The sequence below is a fragment of the Desmodus rotundus genome, chromosome 2 (assembly GCF_022682495.2).
Source record: "Desmodus rotundus isolate HL8 chromosome 2, HLdesRot8A.1, whole genome shotgun sequence".
Classification (NCBI taxonomy): domain Eukaryota; kingdom Metazoa; phylum Chordata; class Mammalia; order Chiroptera; family Phyllostomidae; genus Desmodus; species Desmodus rotundus.
This window is the reverse complement of record NC_071388.1, coordinates 35,785,756-35,809,292: the sequence shown is the minus strand read 5'-3', so window position 1 is coordinate 35,809,292 and position 23,537 is coordinate 35,785,756. Positions and strand designations below refer to the sequence as shown.

The window sequence follows — 23,537 nt, the reverse complement described above, 5'->3', positions numbered from 1 at the left end:
GTTTCAGACAAAGAAGATAACAAAAAAGTGCACTAAGTGGGCCATGAGTGACCGTTCAGACAGCGGCTGTTTAATGCACGCGCTAATGGCAGGACAGGCTTCTTCCTAAGGTTCACGCAGCTTCACTTGGAATATGCTTTTCATGTTCTTTCAAGAGCTTTTCAAAATGCTTGCACACATATACATTGACTAATAGGAAAGTCTGGACAAATGCCTTTAAATGTTGTTGTCATGGTTTCATTTCACAAAGTAAACAGTGAAGCTCAACATGATACAGAAGTGTTAAGTTCACCAAATGGTGTGTTTTTAAGCCTTGTCTCAGAACATAATGATAGGATTTTTAAATTTGATTTTTCTTTGGGTGAAATGATGACCTTTATAAATCTGTACTCCCATATGATGATATACAATCAATATATTTATAAGTATACACAGTGTTTATTAATGTTCTTGATATGTACATTACTAATTTTGTTTGAATAAATAGATAAGTCTTTGAAATCCTAAAGCTCCATGAAGCTATATCCCTAAAGCTATATGAAGAATGCAAGAAATCCAGGGCCCTTATGAAAGTGAAGAGGCTAGTAAGGAAGCAACGAGATTATTGGAGGAAGGGAAAATGAATGTGTAAAATGAGTATTGTATTTTCATTACTGGAAGTAGCATGGCTTTTAAATCTAATTTTAAAAGATTTCAGACCTGGCTAGTGTGGCTCAGTGGTTGAGTGCCAGCCTGAGAACCAAAGGGTGACCTCTTCGATTCCCAGTCAGGGCACATGCCAGAGTTACAGGCCAGGTCCCCAGTAGGGGGCGCACCAGAGGCAACCAAATATTGATGTTTCTCTCCCTCTTCTTCTCCCTCCCTTCCCCTCTCCAAAAATAAGTTAATAAATGAAATCTTTTAAAAATTAAACTTAAAAATATTTCAGTGACCTAAAAATATACATGTTTGGAGTCAGGATTTAAACCCAAAATCTGAGGAATAAGAGATGATGGCTGCCTTTATTTCAATGAGCTACTCTAATAATGGATAAATGTTTCTAATTCTGGGAAAAAAAAGCAGTTAACATAAATATTTGCAATAAATTTAAATAGAAATCTGCTCTTTTATAATGTAAATACATTTAATGTATACCATCTACATCCTTTCCAAATGAAAGACACATACTACTTCCAAATGGTTTATGCCATTTATTCATTTGCTTGACCTATATTTTATGAGAAGCTTCCATTCTAAGTACCAGGAATATATCACAAAGCTAAGTGTTCAAACTTTTCTGAAGTCAAAGATGCTAATTCTAGTAGAAAATAAAATGGAGTAGTAAAATAAATTTGATGTCAGATATGGTCAGTGCTAATGAAGAAAAAATAGGAACACTACATAGAGAGGGTGTTTACTGCGAGGGTTGGTACAATTTTCAATATAGTTACCAGAGAAAGCATCAAGAACATGGGAATAAACTACACATGTATCTAAGAGAATGCATTCCACACAGAAGGGACATCGTGGTCAGAAACCAAGAGGTGAGAGTATTCCCGTCATGTGTGAGCAGCAGCGAGACAACTATTACCCCCCTGTGCGTGCATAGATTTCAGAGTCTAGCAGGCCATTGTAGATGTTAAATAGCTTTCCTAACAGTACTCTGGTAAGTGATGGAGGTGAGATTTTTAACTTAGTTTCTGATACAATTTTCTTAGAGTGTGCACCTAGAGCTGAATGAACCTTCAATATAATGGGATTAAGGCCTAACCCCTGTTATGCCTCAAGCTTGTGGGAAATTCTTAATATTAGGTTGGCTCTGAAGGCTGATGAAAACTAGGAGTGGAAATCAGCATAGGCAAGAGGAGGGGATTTAGCAAACCCCCTCTTTGGTAGTCCTGGAGAGCTACGCAGCCAGGAGAGTTTAAGTAAGAAGGGCCATTTCTGAGATAACTTTAAGTTAAAAAAAATATTCATGAATGTGGTTCCCATTCTAAGAAATGTCTTTTTCCCAAACGGAAGACTTAATCAGGAGAAATTACATCACAAGAATTAGGAAATTTATTAATTGATTCATCAAATAAATTTGTACACATGGGATGTACTGAATAAAAGGAATATAAAATGTATGCTTTTGTTTTTAAATTTATGCAGTGGTTTTGTTCCTGAAAAGTTGAATATATTTCAAAAATATTTAGATCAAAACCAATTTTCTAACATGAAACAGGAAAATAGCTTTTAGAATAGGTAGTAGACATTTCTTCTTCCCAAAAAGCCAGATAGTGTATTTGAGGTTTGGCAGGGGACATGTCCTCCGTCACAACCACTCAGCTCTGCCGTCATAGTGTGAAGGCAGCCATGGAAAGTAGTAAATGAATGGGCATGGCTTTGCTCCAGTGGCTGAGATTTGGCTCAAGGCCTGGGGTTCCCCAATCTTTTCTAGAAGGATAAAAGGATAACAGCCATAACACCTTACTATGAGTAAAAAATAGCTTATTGAAGATTGTGACTATGTAAAATGTTTGTTCAGGATAAATATTTTATTTCTGAATTAACTCACAATGTCTCAGAGGATATTAGCCATAGTCTCTACACCATCTCCTGTATACGGATTCATGCTTGGACACACTGAGTATATTCCAGAAATATTACATTCATTAATCTTACTGGCATTTCTGTACATTCTTCTTCTAGGTCTTTTATGTTTTAAGGAGTAGTCTTTTATAATGTAGCAAAAAACCTTCATATTGACTGTAATAGTGATAGCTTTTTACTTTTTTTTACATGTTTTTAACTTATGATTTCTAGTTTTAATGTGTTAAAACTAGAAATTTCTAGTTTTAAATGTTACTGAATTAAAATAATCCTTAATGAACATATTGATTCACAAAGCATAGTTTTAGACTATCCAAATAGTGTAGTCCTCTGGGAAGATGTGGTAAGAACACAACTTAGCATTGTGCTCCAAGTGGGGGAGCCCACTTTTTCTTGGCACACATATCACAGGACTTCTGCTGTCCCCCTGAATTAGTTAGGGCTTTCTTGTCTACAACTAGCAGCAACCCAACTCAGACTGGTTAAAACAAAATAGAAAAACCTCTAGAATAATACTGGAGTATCTCAATGAACAACCAAGCTGAACTATAAACCAAAACATACCGAGTCTTCAGGTACAGTTAGAGCTACAATCCTGAATACCATCAAGATTCTCAAGCCCCTTCTCTGCTCACCTTGATACTGACTTCATTCTTCTCTTTAGCTACACATTAAATTTCTCTATAGTCAACAAAAAACAAGACTTTTTAAGAGTGTCCGGGGTTTTTTTATGGGAAGCTGTCCACTAACTGGGCCAGTGAGGAAATTCCTCAGGCTATGAACTTGAGATAATCAGAATTAGGTTCTCTTCAGTGGTTGAATCCATAAAGTTATATTAGAAGTCCACCTCTGAGTCCATCAACTCTCACCAAGAGAATAGGGCCAATATAAATATGACATTTCTTAGGGGCCTCTGTTAATCAAAGGGGAAAAGTTAGCTCCAGATAGAATGAGAGCGTTATGTAGTAAATAAATAAAGAACAAACTGACAGTGGTCAGATGGGAGTGGAGAGGGGAGTAACGGGGAAAGAAGGGGAAGGGGCAAGTCAAAGAACACAAATAGAGGACTCACGGGCACAGACAATGGGGTGGGGATTGACTGTGGGAGTGGGTGGAGGGGGGGGCAGGGAAGAGCAATGGGAAAAATGGTGGGACAAGTTCATATGTTTGTTCTTTGTTTAGAAAATTGAAATCATATTTTAAAAAATAATGTAAATTCATGTTATTGACCATCAGTCCATAAGTAAATAAGAATTGTTAACCTTTTCATGTATGTACTAGGAAATAGCCCTTTATCTCTTGATTGACTCTATTATTCCTCTGAATTTAAAAAGTTCATATTTACAATTATTTTTTAAGAAAACAGTCTATGATGATAAGTCTGTCACAAACTACTAAGAGATCAGAAGTCCTAAGTGTTGTGACAGTGTAATGATATAATATACAATAAATTTGCCTTCAATTAAGTATTCAAAAATTATAATTTATCTAGTATCTTTATTGCCAGTATGCATTATTCATTTAGATTTAACAAAATAGAATTTTACAAGTACTTCTAATTTAAATAAGTTGTGTAACACCTAGCTACTTTTGGATAATCTCATTTCACACCTATTTGTGAATGTAATCATTCAAAACAAACAAAAAAAAACAATTTTTGAGATTAAAGTTTTTAATACTAAATTTGATGGCAAAGAGTGGTTTAGAAAAATTATGGATTCGTAAATTTGTTATAAAATATAATTATTTTTCTCAATAGAAAACTTTTGAATATGTGTGTGTATACACATAATGATTATACACTGAGTTTCTATTCTATGGGCAATACTCTCACAAATATTAAATACTAAATCAACTAAATTTGACAAACACTAATGAGAAGTGTTCTGTCCTTTTCCTTAATCTACCCTTTAAGACAGGGTTGCTCAGGGGACGGCTTTGGGACCAGCAACGTCAGACTCACCTGAGAATTTGTTAGAGGTGAAACTTCTGTGCCCACCCAAGTATGAGTCAGAAACTCCGGGAGGGAGGCCCGATAAACTAGGTTTTAATAAGCTCTCCAGGTGGTTTTGAAGCAGCTAAAATTTGAAACTACTGGTCTAGAAAGGCACAATTCAGCATTAGTATCTGTTCATCATCAGATTGATTTTATATATTAGAAGAATACCAGAAAATGTGGCATTTGGGCTTACTTTTTCCACAAAATACTTAAATATACGCATAATATAAGCATAGGATGTTTTTCTAAAACAACGACAAAAAGAACGTTTCCTCATAGCAGTTTTTACCGAACTGGGAGCGCTACATTTACTCAATTTAAGAGTATAATTTGGTAGTAACCTTTTATAAGGAACAGTGGCTTGACCAGGCATGGGACTAGAAGGGATCCTAGAAGGTTGTGTAGCTTGAAAGCCCACCCTAGATTGGGACTTTCCTTCACAAACTGGAGAAAGCCCAAACTCCACAAAGTGGAACACAAAGCTACCACCACCATGAGAGATCTGTTTTTATGGGGACAGGGGCATATTGGGAGACTACCTGATTTTCTTTAGTCAGTCTAGGAGACCTCTGTCTGAATTCCTGGTTCCAAAATAGGCCTGGAGCTAAGTCTCCTGAAGTCTGAGAAGTCAGTACTTTCCAAGCTTAGCTGTTGATCTGAATCTATTGGGTGAGTGTTTCCAAAATAAAGTATCTCAAATCTCATCTCAGACACCCTAAACCTGTAGCCCCAGGAACCATGGTCATGAGAAGCAGCTGGATACCATCTCTTGGCCCTGTCAATAAATGCCCTGGATAGTCACCCTAGACTTCATTCTCCATCTCCCTAACTCTATTCAGCTGCCTTTAGGCAGCTTGTATGGTTGTTCTTCCTTGAGATTTTTCTACACTTGAGTCCACTTCACATGTTCTCCTCAACTTAGGGGGCAAATCTATTTTTAGCACTTCACTTCTACCAGCTTTTCTGGTCTAAGACAGCTTACTTTTAACTCTCAATTTGACCCTGGTTAACTTGTAAGTTCATCTAAATTTGACTAGCCACGCAAAAGGTTACCCACCCCGCACTATCATTTTCTCAACCCTATGGTAAGATTTCATAACCTGTAAAAGAAATTAACTGGGCAAATACATGATTTGGAAGAGTGAAGAGGGATCACAGAATGCTTAATTTGTATTCATAGATTATTTATCTTCAGAATCTAATTTTCTTTCCAAGATAATGGGTTATGTATAAAGTTAAACATCTTTTAGTAATTATGAATAAGTTAAAATAGAAATTTTACACTGATGAAATGAATTGTGTTAAAAGTAAAAATTAAATAATATAAGAAACTGGTATACTCATCCTCACAAAGCTATACACACATAAGAATGCATAAGCCATATGCTCACAGAATCCAAAAAGTAAAGGCTTAATAAAAATGTGTCCAAATATGCTTTGTGCTTTGCTGAATGTAAATGCAAACAGTAATAACAACTTGACAAAGAAACTTTTCAATATTTCAGAAACTACATCCCATCTTTTAGTGAAATATCTGTTCAACTGATTTAGAGGTGCCTGCTAAAAGCCCCGAAGGCCCTATACACTTAGCAAGGAGATGAAATGCCTTTGGTCTCTGCTTTCCTTCTACCTCAAACTCTCAGCCACAAAGAACTATGCTCTGCCAGGAAGAAATAAAAACAGATAAACAAAAATGCCTTCCACCAGCTGTATTCACAGGCAAGTTTAAATAGCTTTAGAAAGCCCCAGGGTAAACAACATCCCACAGAACTGCAACACAATGACACACGTGATTTTAAATGATGTTCAAGTCAAATGAATCATTTAACAAGTATTTATCGCACATCTACTATGTGTCCAGTTCTGGGTTCGGTAAGACTCAGAGACATAAAAGATACCATTCATACAATCAGAAAAGTCTGATCCATTCATGGAGACAAGAATTACTCATGACAAACAACAAGGAAATAAGGAAAGACCACTCACCTCCAAAATGAGGTATCAGAGGTGTGGCAGAGGTGAAAGTACCAGACCGCAGAGGAAGCGATTGTCAGGATGACTGGCGTTTTCTTGGAAAGCTCCACAGTACTGGAGGATTTTCGGTAGGCCTCAAAGAGCTTCCGGTCTCAAACAGGCCTAATCAAAGGGCACACCATTTTCTCCACATCTTCTCCTACACTTGTTGTTTATTGATTGATTGATGATGGCCATTCTAACAGGTGTGAGATGGTATCTCATCATGGTTTTAATTTGCATCTCTCTGATGATTAGTGATGTTGAGCAACTTTGCATCTGTCTGTGGGCCACCTGTATGTCTTTTTTACAGAGGTGTATATCCAGGTCTTCAGCCCAGCTTTTAATGAGGTTGTTTTTATGGTATGTAGTTGTCCGAGTTCTCTATAAATTTTGCATATTAACACCTTATTAGATGTAATGCATTGTTGGTGGGAATGCAGATTAGTGTGACTACTATGGAAAACAGTGTGGGGATTCCTCAAAAAATTAAAAGTAAAACTGCCTTATGACCCAGCAATTCCATTTCTGGGAATATATCTGAAGAAATTCAAAACACTTACTTGAAAAATTATGTGCACCCCCATGTTCACTGCAGCATTATTTATAATAGCTGAGATATGGAAGTAGCCCAAGGGCCCATCAATGGACAAGGGGATAAAAAAGCAGTGGTGCATATCCATAGTTTTCAATGGAGTACTACTCAGTAATAAAAAGGAATGAAATCTTACCTTTTGTGACAGCATGGATAGACCTACAGGATATTATGTTAAGTGAAGTATGTCACACAGAGAAAGAGAAATAGCATATAATTTCACTTATTTGTGGAGTCTAAAAAACAAAATTTACAAACAAAATAGAAACAGACTCATAGACACAGAGAATACGCTATGGTTGACAGAAGAGAGAGTTGGGGGCTAGGGAATACAAGTTGGTAGTTAGATAATAGTCAGAGATATAAATTACAGCATAGGGAATATAGTCACTGATATTGTAATAACTATGTATGGGGCCAGGTGGGTACTTGAAATATAGGGGAGGAGTCCAACCTATAAATACGTGATTGTATAACCACCACGCTGTACATCTGAAGCTAGTAGAGAATGCTATTGACTGTAAACTGTAATAGAAAAAAAAATTGTTTTTTACAAAGAACGAGGCATTATAGGCAGGAACAATAATGTACAGAGATAAGGAGTGAGAAGGAGCAGGAGCCTAGCAAGCTGGAAGCACAGGATTTATTTTCAGAGCAATCGGAAGTATTTAAGGCTATTACCTTGAACATTTTAACCACAGTAGATATTTCAAGCTGTATTGGGAACTCAGTTTCCTGCTCTTAGCCAAATGCTGTTGGAACATCTCATAAATTAACTTAGGAAACATAATTTTTAAATGTTGAAGATGCCTTATGGCAGCAATATTATTTCCAAATAAACCCCAAGACTTCTTTAAAACCAAAGCAAAAATGACCATTTTGATTTCTTAAACTTAAAATGAAATGTATATACCAAATTATTTTTATAAATATACATTTCTTTTCAAAAGCCCTTTCTAATTTACTATTAAAATGGTGATTTTCTCAGATGTCAGTTTGACCAATACATGTTGTGAAAGTGTTAACCCAGCTTCCAAAGTCACAGCGTTTCTCAGTAGGAGTGTTTTAAGATTCGCCATTTCCCCCAGGCTGACTTAGTCTTTCTCTGTTCTATTGTCCCAACTTATATTCTATGTTCTGATAGATAGTTTTACAATTGAAAGTAAATAATTTCAAGACCTCCTTTAATGTTGAATATCTGATTTCTTCAAATGGGATACTTCTATTTTATAGAGTAATAGCCACAGAAATCAACACTCAACATTAAGCTTAAGTAAGTGGGTTCAAGAAAGTTGCAGGGTATCAAGAAAAATAAAGAATGGGCCAGTAGGTAAACATGTAAGAGCAGAGACATCAGGATCCCCAGAAAAGTAAAACGGTGCGGACTGGTGAAAGGAGCAGCGCAACTCTGGCTGTACTCGGGAAGGCTCACATACGCCAGGAGAAATGCGCACAAGGAAAGGCTATCCTACCCTAGTCAGATATGGACTAGGACAGAGCTCTTTAAACTTGAATGTGTGAATCACATGGGGAATCTTGTTAAAAAGCAGATTTCGATTGATGAGGTCCGGGAGAGCACCGAGTTTAGACAAGGGTACTTGGTTATTCAGAGTGGAAACCCAGCTGAGCAGCATCAGCATCACCTGAGCACTTGTTTGGAATGCAGAGTCTTAGGCCCCAAGCAGCTCTACACAGAATCTGAATGATTAACAAGATTTCCAAACGATTCCAAGTTTAAGAAGCACTTAAATCGGAGCTGGACTATTGACTGTGACAAAATTATCCTGGTTGGCCGGGAATGTTCCCAGTTTTAGGACTAAAAGTCTCCTGTCTGGGGAAATCCCCCAGTCCCAGACAAACCAGGAAGAGTAGATTGGTCACCCTAGCTATTGATTCCATAAATGGGGCTGAGTTTTCTGTGCACGCTGCCGTGTTTTAAAGGTCATGGCTATGACATAGCACAATTAGCATACCGCTTCATGTCTTCTGCCTGCTGTACAGTCTTGAGCAAATCATTGCCCCTTCCTAAGGCCTACTTTCCTTACATATAAAAGGAAAATGATATCTACCACAGCAGGTAGTTTTAAGAATTTAATAATTTGTAATTGAGCATGGCCTACATACAAAGTTTTAAATGCTAGCTGTTATTACGGATGGTTTGCTCATGCAACAAGGTACTGGCATCTCTTTATTTTCAGTGCTATCAGCATAACTGATGTAATTGTAATTACATAACTATAATTATGGATTCTGGTTTTGACTCATCATAGAAAAATAAAAAAGAATGAAAAGAAAACAGAGAGAATAGAGGAAAAAGAATGAAGACAGTGCGTGTGATGGGAAGGGTAAATAGGTTAATGGTAATACCTATTGATTATTTATAGCAGAGGGTTAGAGGTAGCTTATTCTCATCACTTTATATTTTGCAAGTTTGTTCTTGAGCTGCAATGAGAGAATTGGAGTAGTTGTGACAGATCGTGTGTCTGGAAAACTTGAAAGTATCTACTATCTGGCCCTCCATAGAAAAAGTTCGCCAATTCCTGATCTATAGAATCTTAGCAAGACTTTCAAAAAGATCACATGGCATACTCAGGCTAAGCAAGGGTTGCATATACTTCTACTGTGGTTCCACACTGTATTGACATTAAGTGCGTATTGATCTGTCTTCCCTGATGAACTAAATGCTCCTCAAGGGCAGGAATCATACCTTATTTATCTTTCTGTTTCCTGAGCTTAACAAAGAAGCTGGCTCATAAAACTTGGTCAATAAATGCAGTGTGGAACTGAACTGAGCTACAAGTTGAAGTTTATGTATATTACATATTTTAGATGACTGGAGGTCAGTGAACTGGAAGATTAATTTATATTTCTTTTAATAGGTACTAGATCCTCTGGTGAAAGCTGACTTCTGAGCTAACAGCTAATTTGTTATTTTTATGTTTTTCAAATACACCTATCTGACATATCAGTGAAAGGTAATTAAGTCTAAAACAAGAAGTTCTCCATTTGGAGTGAGAAAGCATTTTTGCATTCTTCTGCAAAATCTGAGGAAGCTTATGAAGCAAAAAGTTATATATAAGAGTAATAGTTTAGTAACTTTAAAATGGAAAAATGTCTGTGTCCAAGGCTTGAACACCCTCAGTCACCATTATGCACGCACTGTCTGTAGCTAATTAGCCAATGGCACCCTGAGTGCTTATAAGGTGCAATTCAGAAGGCTGACTTCCAAATGTAAAACTCCCTGACTGTTTTAATATCAGGAAATATTGTGTCCAGTGACACTAATTAAGGTGTAATTACATGAATAACTAATGCATTTATGAGTAAGCATTGCAAAAAGTATGCTTTCTTCAGTAAACTGGAGTGCACAAAACCAAAATATTCCATAGAAATCTAATGAATGTCAAGGCCAAGACTCCTTGAGTAAAGCATGTACAGTATAAAAAGACAATTCAACAAGTAAGTCTTTGTAGAAGTAATTGGAAAATATTTACCTTTTAAACATAACATTCTTCTGGCTAGAGCCATTGGTCTGCTTTTTAAGGTTAATAAACTTAGTTTTAGAAAACTTTTATAATATCAGACAGCTGGACTGAAAAAAAATATATTACATTTATGTGAAATTTCTAGACACAAAACAGAGTGGATGCATTATCTGCATATTATTTTGCTCCAGTTCAAAAATGGAGATTGAGCTCCTTAAACACTGAAAAACTAGCAGTAAATTTATAAACAGCAATTTTGTTTACATTTTTATTTTTAAAAAATTTAATTAAATGTTTTGGCTGTTTACAGTCACAAAGTTATAGTCTTTAAATTGATATTCATCAGGCTGGATGAACTCTATAGGTATTAGATTTTCTTGTAATATTTCAGTATCTCTACAGGTTGATGCACGGTTTTATTTCTAATAGGTGGTTATTCCTCATCCCTGCTGGCATAAGCAGATACAATTTGATGATAGTTTCAAAGACAGGCTTTTAGTTATAACCTACATATATAAGTGGATTTAAAGTAAAGATTTTGCCTGCAATGGGGATGTATAGTATATTGTAAGTTCTGATCGAAGAAGAGACTCCTTATGTTGAAACGTTGTTTCACCTTTAGATATTTTAGCAAATTCTGGTCCAACGTGCAGATTATCTTGAGAATTAATATGAAAATATAAGCTAAAAATGGACAATAGTAATGTTGTTTTGAATATGAAGTTAAAGTGTGTCAAGGTTTTGTTTAGAGTTCTGTTGACCTGTCCCAAAATTCAGTGATGGAGGACAGTGAACTACAGATGGGGAAGCTCAGTTAAACCTTTGGATTTGTTTTCTGCAAGGCCTTGCAGGGCTGTCCCACCCACAGCCCACGGGTCGCATGCGGCCCCGGATGACTATGCATACGGCCCGACACAAAATCATAAATTTACTTAAAACCTTTTTTTGGCTCATCAGTTTTTATTAGTGTTTGTATATTTAATGTGTGGTCCAAGACAGCTCTTCTCCTTCCAGTGTGGGGAGGCATCAGAAGGTTGAACACCCTTTAAAGGAAGTCTTTTTTTCTCTTTGAAGCTGAGTCTCTGTAGGTGTCAAATGAGGTGTTTGACCCAGACAACAAAATCTACAATAGCATGTTGGCTGCAATCTGAAGTATCAAAAACAACCCCAGTAGCTGGCGGGATGGGGATAGAGGTTTCCAGGACACAGGCCCCAGTGTTTGTTCGGCTGCCTCAGTTTCCTCAGCTGTAAAATGGGGTAATAACAGAGCATTCACATTGGTTGTTGTGAGGATCAAATGAACGTATGCATGATACACAAAGCATAATGACTGCCCTGTAGTTAGTGCAACATAAATGTTAGCTACTATTTTTACAAAACGAATCAAGTAATAATTTACAATACCCAGATACCTATTTGCTTTTGAAAATTAAAAATAAAAATAACAGTTTTCAAATGATGTCATTCATGACGACTAGAACTTTAATGATGCCAAAGTATAAAGCACGAAGATGATCCTAATGCAAGGAAATATAATTAAACACACCGGCTCTGTCATCTTCACTAACCTTTAACATCATTTTTTTTACTATCTTTCTTTTTTGATTTTTGTTTATATCTACCTCTTTTGTCTTCTATTAATTTAACGTCTCTCTTTTTGCTACTGGTTGCCTTTATCTCTCTGCCACTATTGCCGATAATTGATTAGGGAACAAATAAAAATCAATGGAAAAAAAACAGGCTTTAGAATAAGCTCGCTTAATTATTAGGGCTCTGCTGATATTCAATAAGGTGAATAGGTGGTAGGCATTCATCTCAAGAGAAGGGAGCAGTGTGCCCAGATAGGCAACTTTGAAACGTTCCAGGTGCTGGAAACTGAATTCAGTACATTTTAGAAAGAAAACAGGAAGTACAGGTAAATCAAGCTATTTAATTAAAGATTTGTCAACAGCATTTATGTTGCATAAAAACTATAAAATACATCTGGTTTTCTTAGCAGGCCTAATACAAAGAAAATTACTTGCTGTGCCCTGGTGTGATGGACAACTGCATCTTCCGTGCCCTGTCCTCCTTCCCAATTCTTCCGATCCCCCCTCGTCTCAGAACACAGAGTAAACTAAAAGCATCTCTAGTTCAATATATATGTTTTTAAATGTTACTAACAATCACAAAATACTGCCTCTTTTCTGGATTACGTAAGTAATCCAGATAGCGTTTATTATTAGATTTTGAAATAAACCATTACATCTTTACATTTTTCACTAGTGTTGTTTTCTGTCATAACATATGAACACTTTAAAGGTTAAGATTTAAATCATGGATTTTACAAATCCCAATTGATATGCAACTTGGCCAAAAACAAGTGACCTAGTAGAAATTTCTGTAATACGTTTTTATCTCATTCTTTAAGAGCAACTTTTAAAAGCCCTATGAACAAAATAAAAAAAAAAAAAAGAAAGAAAAGAAAAGCCCTATGAACAATTCCATTACTCATTACCTGTTGTATTCTGAGAAGTATAATTGAGGTCAGAAAATTATGTGATGAAAGTACAGGGTCTGAAAATCCTGCAATTCATCAACACAAAAGAACAGGAAAACCAACACAAACAACTTTCTCCACGTGAATGATCTATTTGTTCAGTAGGATAAAAAGGTTAGTGGAAGTTTTTCTATTTTGAGAGACAAAAGCTGGATTCTTTAAAGTTATAAGCTCGATTTTCATGAGATAAATTTTTAATTTTCTAAACTAATAAAATAAAAATGCATTTATGAATTTAAGGAGATTACTCCCATTACAACATTGGAGACAGAAATAATAATCTATCATTTTTACTTTTAACCAATTGGCTTAGCTACATCATTTCATCTAAAATGACTTATCTGAGAAATAGTCACTAAAAAGAAAATGATGCATTTTTAGGTACCATGTCATCATGCTTTTTTGTCATTTGTTTTCCAGTTATTTTTTCCTCTCTGCCTTTACACTTTGTCCTTAAACTGCCAGAACCAGTAGATGCTATAGAATAATGCAAACTCTGAAGCACACAGTCAAAGCATCACCACTCACTCTGGCTCCTAACATCTGATAGGTTTGGGGCAAAAGGAACTTTTAAGCAGTGCTTGCCATTAATAAGTGATGCATGTTATAAAGAAACCATGAAAAGAATAGTTGAGTAGCTTAAGCAGATAATTAAACAAACACATTATGAATTATATAAATTAAGAATGTAATTAGTAGAAAAATAAGATATTAAAAATAAGATCTATCTTTTGATTAAGTTAAAATTTTTATAATTTCTAAACTGAAATTAACTCAAGTTCATGAAATCACAACCTGGTGATAAAATTCACATTGCCTTTCTTTATATTAACCGAAGAACAACTGGGTCATCACTCTGCAGATGAAATCCTGTAGTTTTACATCAGCAGATCTACATTTTGTGGTTTTCTCTACCACTGTATAGAAGAAATTATAGCTGACTGGTTTCTATTACCACCCATTTTTGCTATATCTTACATATTGGTCTGTGCCATTTCAATTTTTTTCATGTTTTATTGATCCCTAAAACGATGGAAGAGTATAATTAGCAGAAGTAAAACTTATAATGTTAATAAAAAATTCAGAAATTTAAGTGTCAAGCAAAATTTGATACATGTGTATGTGTGTATGAGGTACTTATTCTAAAAATTGTCATTGTGAACCTATAAAAATATATGATTAATTTGGCTTATCAGTTGTTACATTTTTTTCATTGAATGTATTTGGGTTACATTGGTTTACAAAAACACACAGGTTACAAGTGTACACCTCAGTAAAACATCATCTGCATACTGAATCATGCATCCATCGCCCAAAGTCAAGTCTCTTTCCACCCCTATTTTACCCCTCGTTGCACGCCCCCACCTACTCCCCTCCCCCTTCCCCTCCAGCTATCACCACACTGTTGTCTGTGTCTATGTGCTATATATATGTGTGTTCTTTTTCCTTTTGCTTGATCCCTTCACCTTCTTTCATCAGTTGTTACATTTTAAAGTGTTAAGAATGTTTAAAGATATGGAATGCTACGGAGAGGTGAATATTAAGTGAACCATTGCTTCTGATTTTATACTCACAGTACTTTCCCCCCTCTTCTTTTGAAAGCCTTCACAGCACTCAGCCAACCTTTAATACAAATTTTGTTGGAATCAAGTATTCATGAACATCAAACCAAATATTATTTGCAGTTACCAGAACAGCAAAGAAAGATCTGGACATAAACCTCTTATTTTTAGCCATTTTCTGGGTTTCACATTGTTATAAATAGACACACACACACACACACACACACCAATTCATGTCTACTCAGAGCCTGTGAATATGAGCTTATTTAGAAATAGTCTTTGCAGCCTTGGCTGGTGTGGCTCATTGGACTGAGAGCCGGCCTGTAAACCAAGGGGTCACTGGTTCGATTCCCAGTCAGTCAGGGCACATGCCTGGGTTGTGCGCCAGGTTCTCCAGTACGGGGTGTGTCTGAGGCAACCACACATTTCTGTTGCTCTCTCTCTCTTTCTCCCTCCCTTCCCCTCTGTCTAGAAATAAATGAATAAGATCTTAAAAAAAATAGTCTTTGCATATGCAATCAATTTAAGATGAGGTAATACTGGAGTAAGTAGGCCCACAACCTAATAAACCCGATGCCCTATAAAAAGAGATAAAGTTGAACACAGAAACAGAGACATACTAAGGGAACTCCAAATAATGACAGAGACAGACTGGAATGATGCGTCCACAAGGCAAGAAATGCCCAGGATTGCTGACAACACTAAAAACTAAGAGAAAGGCATGGGACAGAGTCTCCCCTAGAGTCTTCAGTAAAGAGAAGATGTTGTATTACCATCTTGATTTTAGACTTACAGCCTCCAGAACTGTAATAAAATGTCTGTTGTTTTAAACCCACTCAGTTTGTGTTACTTTGTTTCAGCAGCTCTGGGAAACTAATACACATATTATTTTTTAAATTCCTTATTTTCCTCATCTCTTAATAACAATGACTCACATGCTTTTATATGCAGGCAATATCCTAATACTTACTATTCAGACAAGAATCCTCAGCAAAAATGAAGCTTTCTTCAGGAAGGCCACCTGAGTCACCTTCTCTGAGAAGTCACCCTTGATCTTTGTTACTTGGGCAATTCCCTTATATATCAGCCTCTCGGGTGTAGTCCCATTACATTTGTTACAATTGCAATTTTATACTTTGTCTGGGCATATGGTTAAGGGGTTTGGGGATGGCAAACAGAAGCAGATCAAGCATCTGTTCTCATGGAAGTTTCTCTTCATGTCCCTGAGACAGACTCATATTTGTGTGAGTTTCTCCCCGCACCCCACCCATCCCCAGAATCTATCCCTTCCTGGCTCATAGTAGGGAGAAAAAAATGTTGAATAATAATAAGTGAATGTTAATATCTTCTAATGTCTCCAAGCACAAACTCTTATTTTTCCCTTTGAATCCTCATCATGTTTTTTTGTTGTTGTTTTTAGAATTTCTCTTAATATACTTATTTCTTTCTTATAGCTTTTACTGTTTCTCATCATAGGGTTTCTTAACATGAAAGGTTAGGGAGGGAGGGTTTGTTTGCTTTTGCCAAAATAAATATGTCTGATCTCCTTCTCTCCCAACCCAGTTAGATTCCCCTAGGGGAAGAGAATGCAGATGTGTGGGGTTTTGTGCTTGTTTGTTTGCTTTTAAAGCTTCTTCGTGTTCTGTATAGGCCCCATTCTCTTCCTCTCTGGCATAAGACACTGGACTAGAAAAAAAATACAAGACACAGTAAAGAGTCCCAGAGACCCAACACATTTCATTCAAATAAAATAAGGCAGAGTTGTTTATTTACTGCTTCTCTACATGCCCATCTAAAAAAACATCTAATTCCTACAGTTTTATGTTCAAAGATATATTTCTCTGTTGGGTGATACTTTGAGGCATGGATGACTAGATTTTGATATAATCCTATTTACTGTCATTCCAAAGTGAACTAATATGCTCTTTAATCAGTATATTTTATTCAGTTTCTAAAAGCAAATCATAATTTTTATACTTTGAATATCAGTTTTTCTAAGAAAAAATTTTCAGAAGTTTCTTATTTCAGAGCCATTAAAAAATTTAAGCACCTACTTCAAATTTAAAGAATAATCTGTAAGAAATTAAGCAGAAATGATAAAAATCAAGTCTCCAAAATAAGTTACTTTTTTTAAAAGTAAGGATAAAGTTCATTGGGTTAGTATAAATGGGAGTACAGTAAATAAAAATGTGTAAGAACATCTTGACCAGTATTAGATATTATCTGCACCAAAAAATATGCATTACTTGGTGAGTTTAAAATATTTGTTGAATTTGGAAACAGAAAACTTTCCTGAACAGTTCATTTTTAGTAAACCCAAGAAATTACATTTCTTCAAATCAGCAATGATCTTATCACAACTGATCCTTACTTTTTTTGTTCTTATTCCACAATAACAGAAAATGCAGTCTTCAAGTTCACCCATAAAGAGTTGGAGGTCAAACTCAGCAAGTTTAACAGTGGTTATCAGAGCACTAACTATAGAAATAATACAATCATAAATCCTAACTGTGCTTAAATAAATGTGCATCATATTCATTGCCAAATCCTCAGGTGTACTTTGTTAAACCTTGAACTAGATTTTAATAGGTCACTAGATATCCAAATTAATTGTTCCAACAGATCATTCTAGGAAACTACGCCATTTGCTGTGGTATTGCTTAGTAAACTATCATTTATTTTATAATTTGCATTTATTCAAGTTTAATATTAATTGCTTTTCAATAGCTCAGATCTACTGCCCGATAAAGATGTACAGAAAAACAAGACTAGAAGCCCTGCATTCATACAGATGTTGCCTTTCCTGGAGGTTTTATTCAGTCATGTGCAAAACCACACAGTAATCTTACACATGGCACTTAATTTGAATGCTAATGTTTCCTTCCAAACATAATACTAACTCATGGTAAAGATCATTGCGTGTCTGTTCTTTCAAGTGAACAATAAGGCTTGTGCTCTACTGTTTTAAATCAACATATTCTCAAGGACAGCCTTTATGACTGCTAGCTCCATACGGACGCATATTTTAATTGTTTATTCTTTTCTGGCTTCTTTCTCCTTCATCTGTCTTCCAGCTTCTTGTAACTTTGCATATAGGGTGATGAGTTTTAGAATAGAATGCAGGACATATCTGATTGTACTAAATGGCAGCTGATGTGCTTCTACAAAGTTTAAATAATGTGCCAAGTGAATAAAATTGAAATGACTCAAAAGAATATACTTCCATAAATATAAGTAAAGCTTCCAAGTCTATTTTCTCCTACATCATTGAACAATTAAACGGTTTCAGTGTTCAAATGTGAATGTCAGGAACATGGCTAAGTTATCTGTCATTCTTGTAATATTTTCATAATTTTGATATATCACAGCATTATCTAGATTGCTACTAAAAATTTAAATATTTATTAGATTCAATTTTAAAATTTAAATATTTATTTGAAAAGTTTTGTGGCACTTTGTATTACAAAATACAAATTTGTACATAATCTAAAAAGAAATACAAAAGGAAATGAAACAATAATATTAAATTTCAAATGAATTTTAAATCCTCACAGCTAGAACGTAAGCTCTATGAAAACAAGAATTTTTCTTTTATTCACTATTCTACCACCAAGCACTTACAAAAGTACCTTTCACATAGTTGCTACCCAATAAAAAATGTATTGAATAAATAGAGAATAAATATACTGGAAGGTAAATTGAAAAATATTAATTACTTTTGTGCTTCTCTGTTCCAGAAAACTAATTCCCTAAATCTGAAGGGGTGTTTTTCTCCCCAATAAAGATTTTGTTCATCTCAGCAAAGAAAGTTCGTGTAGCATATTATAGAAACTGATTATTTGTGTATAGTATGTGCACAAATGCTCTCATTTGTGTTCATTGTAACATGCTAATTGTACAGTGAACAAGATTCTGTAATGCTGTTGCTCAACATTACGTTGTCAGAATGTAATTGTCGAATAAAGTGCAGCAATGCAACTTGCATGTTGACAAAAGCTCTACAGTAGTCTCTCTTGCTACTGACTGCGAACAGTATCATTGAAGAGATTTAAACAACACAGATACCTGGATGCTCATGCCAATCAAATTAGAATCTACCGGGAATAGGGCCAACCACTAGCATTGTTTTTAAAAAATCCCAAAATAATTCATATATTCAAACAGGGTTAAGAGCCACTGATTTAACAAGACAGCAGTGAAAACCCATTTGTGTACATAGAATATGATGCCTATATCAGTCTTGAGCTTTTAAACTTTATCCTATCTTTATACAACCCAGTTTTTTCCTGATTTAGCAACTTTAAAAAGTTTCTCTCAACTTTCCATATATACAATCTTAAAAACCTATCCTTATTTAAAACTATCTTCCAAAAATCAATCTCTCACTTTATTTAATTTGTTTTATAGAACTTCTATAAAAACCTTCCAGCTATATATATATATATATATGTATATATATATATATATATATATATATATATATATATATATATCTAATATTCTTGGAACTGAAACCTTCTAAATTGATTTAGACAATGATATTTATTTCCTATGAAACACAAAGCTTCATTTTTCTCACCCCTTTTCTTTGGCTCCAGACCCGTAGTGTACACCAGGTAAATTGTTCACTGCATATTGTAACTGGTATTTCAGACACGACAGAGTGATGGTTGAGTAGCCCACCATCGTGCCAATATGATCGGATGACACAGCGAAAATATTCTAGGTTGCCAATAACTTAAGCAACATTAAATCAATAGTCTCAGTTTAGGACTACAGGGATGAGCCTACAATGGAGGTGTTACTCAAAGGGACTCAAGGCAACATCTGTAGAAATTACTCTGTTCTCCTACATCTACTCCAAGATCCATCATTTAGATAATGCTCTGTTACTTACATATTACACCCTGCGTTTCCTCTCCTCACCTTCCCATAACTTGCCTGAGAACCCCAAAACGGCTTTTCCTTTGTTTAACCTAAAATGGCACATGCATCTCAATCCTCTGGCTGCCTCCTGGAGCCTCACTGTGTTGTGAAACTGCCACATATATGTAGTTAAATTGTTCTTACCCTCTCTTGTTAATCTGCCTTTTATCGAGTTGAGGGCCCCAGCCACTGAACCTAGAAGGGTAAAGAGAACAAGCTTTTCCAGCCGTACAGTCTTCTCTATGAGTATGGGGCAAACCAAAATAATATTGTTATTATTTACCATTTAAATATTTAAGGAGAAAAAGTAAGGTTTTTTTGTCATAATTTAAGACTTGTTTACAAAATCTAAAATTTACCCAAGGGCTTTATTTTTATCTTTTATGAACTAATGAATACAAATTTCAAATAAACCTTCAGTTTTAAATACAGTTTAAAATCAGTGTATTTCTCACTAACTTTTGAGAGCTGCAGCTTTTTAAAAATGCAATTTTTTAGATATAATAGATGTGATTAAAACTGCAGTTAATTAATTAAAAAAATAAAGGGCATGTAACATACATTAAATCCATAACCAAATGAGGTGAAGTTATTTACACTGTAAGGAACAAGCTTCATATATGCATAAAAATGTGTCCCTATAAACATATTTTTGTTAGCTCTAAATACTATAATTAGAAAATTTTCTTTTCATTACTCAAAATTCTAATAAAATAATTGTTAAAGTCTTCATTGATTTGGAAAAATTAGGTTACCATTATAATCATCATTTTACAACTCATCCATACACCCAATCAACAAATGCCTCTTATATGGAACAGTGTATTAGGCTCTAAGAATGCAGTCACAAATAAAACAGTTACTGCCATCAAGAATCTTGAAGATACGATGAGGAGTGAGATAATGAAATAGAATAATATGATAGAATACAACTGGATAGCCTGAGGAGGTCAGAAGGCAACAACTAAACTACAGTTGAAAAGCCATTCGAGGCTGCGGACTCCCAGGTAAGAGAGAGGGAGCCATGCCCCAAGAGGCCATATACATAGAGCCAAACTGGTCACAAGAAGTCAAATCAGACAGGACTTCTTGGGCTATAAAGAGTTTAGACATTATCCTGAAGGTAATGGGGAGCCATGTAATGATTGTTGAATGTGAGAAGCAGAGCATTGCTTAATTAAGCTTTATAGAATCCTAAAAGCCTATAAATGTATCATTTCAATAGTAATATAAGTATTTTTTAATGACACTATATATGTGTATATATGTATACACACACATATATAATGCTGTGTCATTCTTATCCATTAAGTTTGCAATATTCTTTTTTTTGGTAAGACAAATATATTTAAGTTAACTGAAATAGATTGTTAATCATTATGTATTTTATATGCTATTTAGATAATTTTTAAATGTTTGTATAAGACAAAAAATTTTCAATCACAGTAGGTGCTGGTCATTCTTTTATTGCAAATGTGATCAGTTGAAGAATATAGATTTGAACAAATAAGAAAAATATAGAGGACTACAGAGGAGAACAAAAAATTCTTGAAAGAAAATTAGAGCTATAAGAAAGGTCAAAAGAGCCAAAAGCAATTCACTGGGAAATTCTGAAGTGTGTCTTGGAAACTATCTAAGACATACTTTTTCTGTTGCAGATTAAACAGGCAACATCTCTTCTGAGAGATTACAGCCATCCCCACCCCCCACTTTTTCTATCTCCTTTCACCAAAAAGAAATAAAAGAACAAACAAATCGTCCGATTATCCATGTGAAATATTTCCTAGCCTGCAGAGAAAGGAAGTAAAATTATTTATCATCAGGTAACCTCTGGTTAATGTTTTTTTTTAATCAATTAAACATTTATCTACACAAAATTCGTTAAATACAGAAAACTCCAAGGAAACTACTGCATCATTTCTTGGGGTCTTCTTAAGCCTCTTAGATTCTAAAATGTAATTGCTTTCTTTGAAGAAGTATTAGTATAAGGGGTTTTCATAATATACTAGAACGCTATACAACTAAATGTTTCATTATATTTAAATACTAATGTCAATATGTTTCTTAATGTTTCATTTATTTATTTTTAGAAGGAGGGGAAAGGAGGAAGAGAGGGAGAGAAACATCAGTGTGTGGTTGCCTCTCATGCACCACCTACTAGGGACTTGGTCTGCAATGCAGACATGTGCCCTGACTGGGAACCAAACAACTGACCTTTTGGTTCACAGGCCTGCACTCAACCCACTGAGCCGCATCAGCCAGGGTGACTAATGTGAAGTTTTAAGGCTTTTATCTTGCCTATCTACGGAAAAATAAATTCACCTTCCAAAGTTATTTATGACAGTGCATTTTTGTTATTATTGTAAAATAAACATTAAATAAATATTAATAGGGCATGGCTAATCAAAATTAACAGATTTTCCCTGCCCATTGTCACAAGTACCAGTAACCTGACTATTATCAAATTACTTCATATACTTTGCAGTAGATTTTCTGTTAGCTATGAATCTCAATTATCAAACATTCCCTCTTAAAAATTAGTTACAGAAAGAGAATAAACTCTGGATAAATTACTTTTCAATCTAGAATAATAATTCAAACCTGACCTTAAAAATAATTAAATATTTTTAAATTATATGTAAACAGAAAAAGAGAAAATGGAAATTCTCAACTTAAAATTTTCAACTCCCCTATATTTGCTAAACAGATGCCCATGCTGGATGCTAATGTCCATACTATCCAAAGCAATTTATGGATTCAACACAATGCCTATTAAAATAGCAATAACATATTTCACAGATATAGAACAAACATTTCAAAAATTTGTATGGAACCATAAATGACCCCAAATAGCCACAGATATTTTGAGAAAGAGGAACAAAGTAGGAGGGATCACAATACTGTATATCAGACTATATTACAAGGCCACAATAATCAAAAGACTCTGGTATTGGCATAACAACAGACACATAGACCAATGGAACAGAACAGAGAACCCAGAAATAACCCCAAGTCTCTATGGTCAATTAATATTTGAGAAAGGGAGCAGAAGTATAAAATGGAGTAAAACCAGCTTCTTCAACAAATGGTGTTAGGAGATATGGACAGCTCCATGCAAAAAAGTGAAACTCGACCACCAACTTACACCGTACACAAAAATAAAGTCAAGATGTTTAAAAGACTTAAATATAGTTGTGACATCATAAAAGTCCTAGAGGAGAACATAGGCAGGAAAATCTCAGATATTTCATGCAGCAATATTTTCACTGATACATCCCCTAGAGCAAGGGACATAAAGGAAAGAATAAACAAATGGGACTTCATCAAAATAAAAAGCTTCTGCATTGCTAAAAAAAAAAAAAAATCAGCAAAATGAAAAGGGAACCAACCATATGGGAAAATATATTTGCCAGCGATACCTCGGAAAAGGGTTTGATCTCCCAAATATATGAAGAACTCAAACAACTCCACTCCAGAAAGACAAACAATCCAATCAGAAATGGGCAAAGGATCTGAACAGACATTTCTCCAAGTAGGACACACAGATGGCCAATAAACATATAAAAGGATGTTCAGCATCACTAGCCAAGAGAGATGCCAATTAAAACCACAATGAGATACCACTTCACACCAGTCAGAATGGCCATCATAAATAAGTCAATAAACAGTAAGTCCTGGTGAGGTTGTGGAGAAAAGGGAACCCTAGTGCCCTGTTGGTGGGAATGCAGACTGGTGCAGCCACTATGGAAAACAATATGGAATTTCCTCAGAAAACTAAAAATGGAACAGCCTTTTGACCCAGCAATTCCACTGCTGGGATTATACACCAAGAATCCTGAAACAC

General features: G+C 35.2%; 1 protein-coding gene across 9 annotated transcripts in view; it reads right to left on the bottom strand.

Annotated features, from left to right (window-relative positions):
• NAALADL2 (N-acetylated alpha-linked acidic dipeptidase like 2) overlaps positions 1 to 23,537 on the bottom strand; it is a 1,136,857-nt gene that overhangs the window by 720,724 nt on the left and 392,596 nt on the right. For 5 of the 9 annotated variants that reach the window (XM_053918088.1, XM_053918089.1, XM_045198092.2 and 2 more), the window contains one exon: positions 19,838 to 19,888. The exons of the other annotated variants lie outside the window; for them this stretch is intronic. Coding sequence is in view for 3 of the 5 variants with exons in the window: in XM_045198092.2 (XP_045054027.2) it covers positions 19,838 to 19,888 (51 nt within the window). In the remaining 2 variants the exon portion in view is untranslated. The remainder of the gene's footprint in view (positions 1 to 19,837; positions 19,889 to 23,537) is intronic. 9 annotated transcript variants of the gene reach the window in all.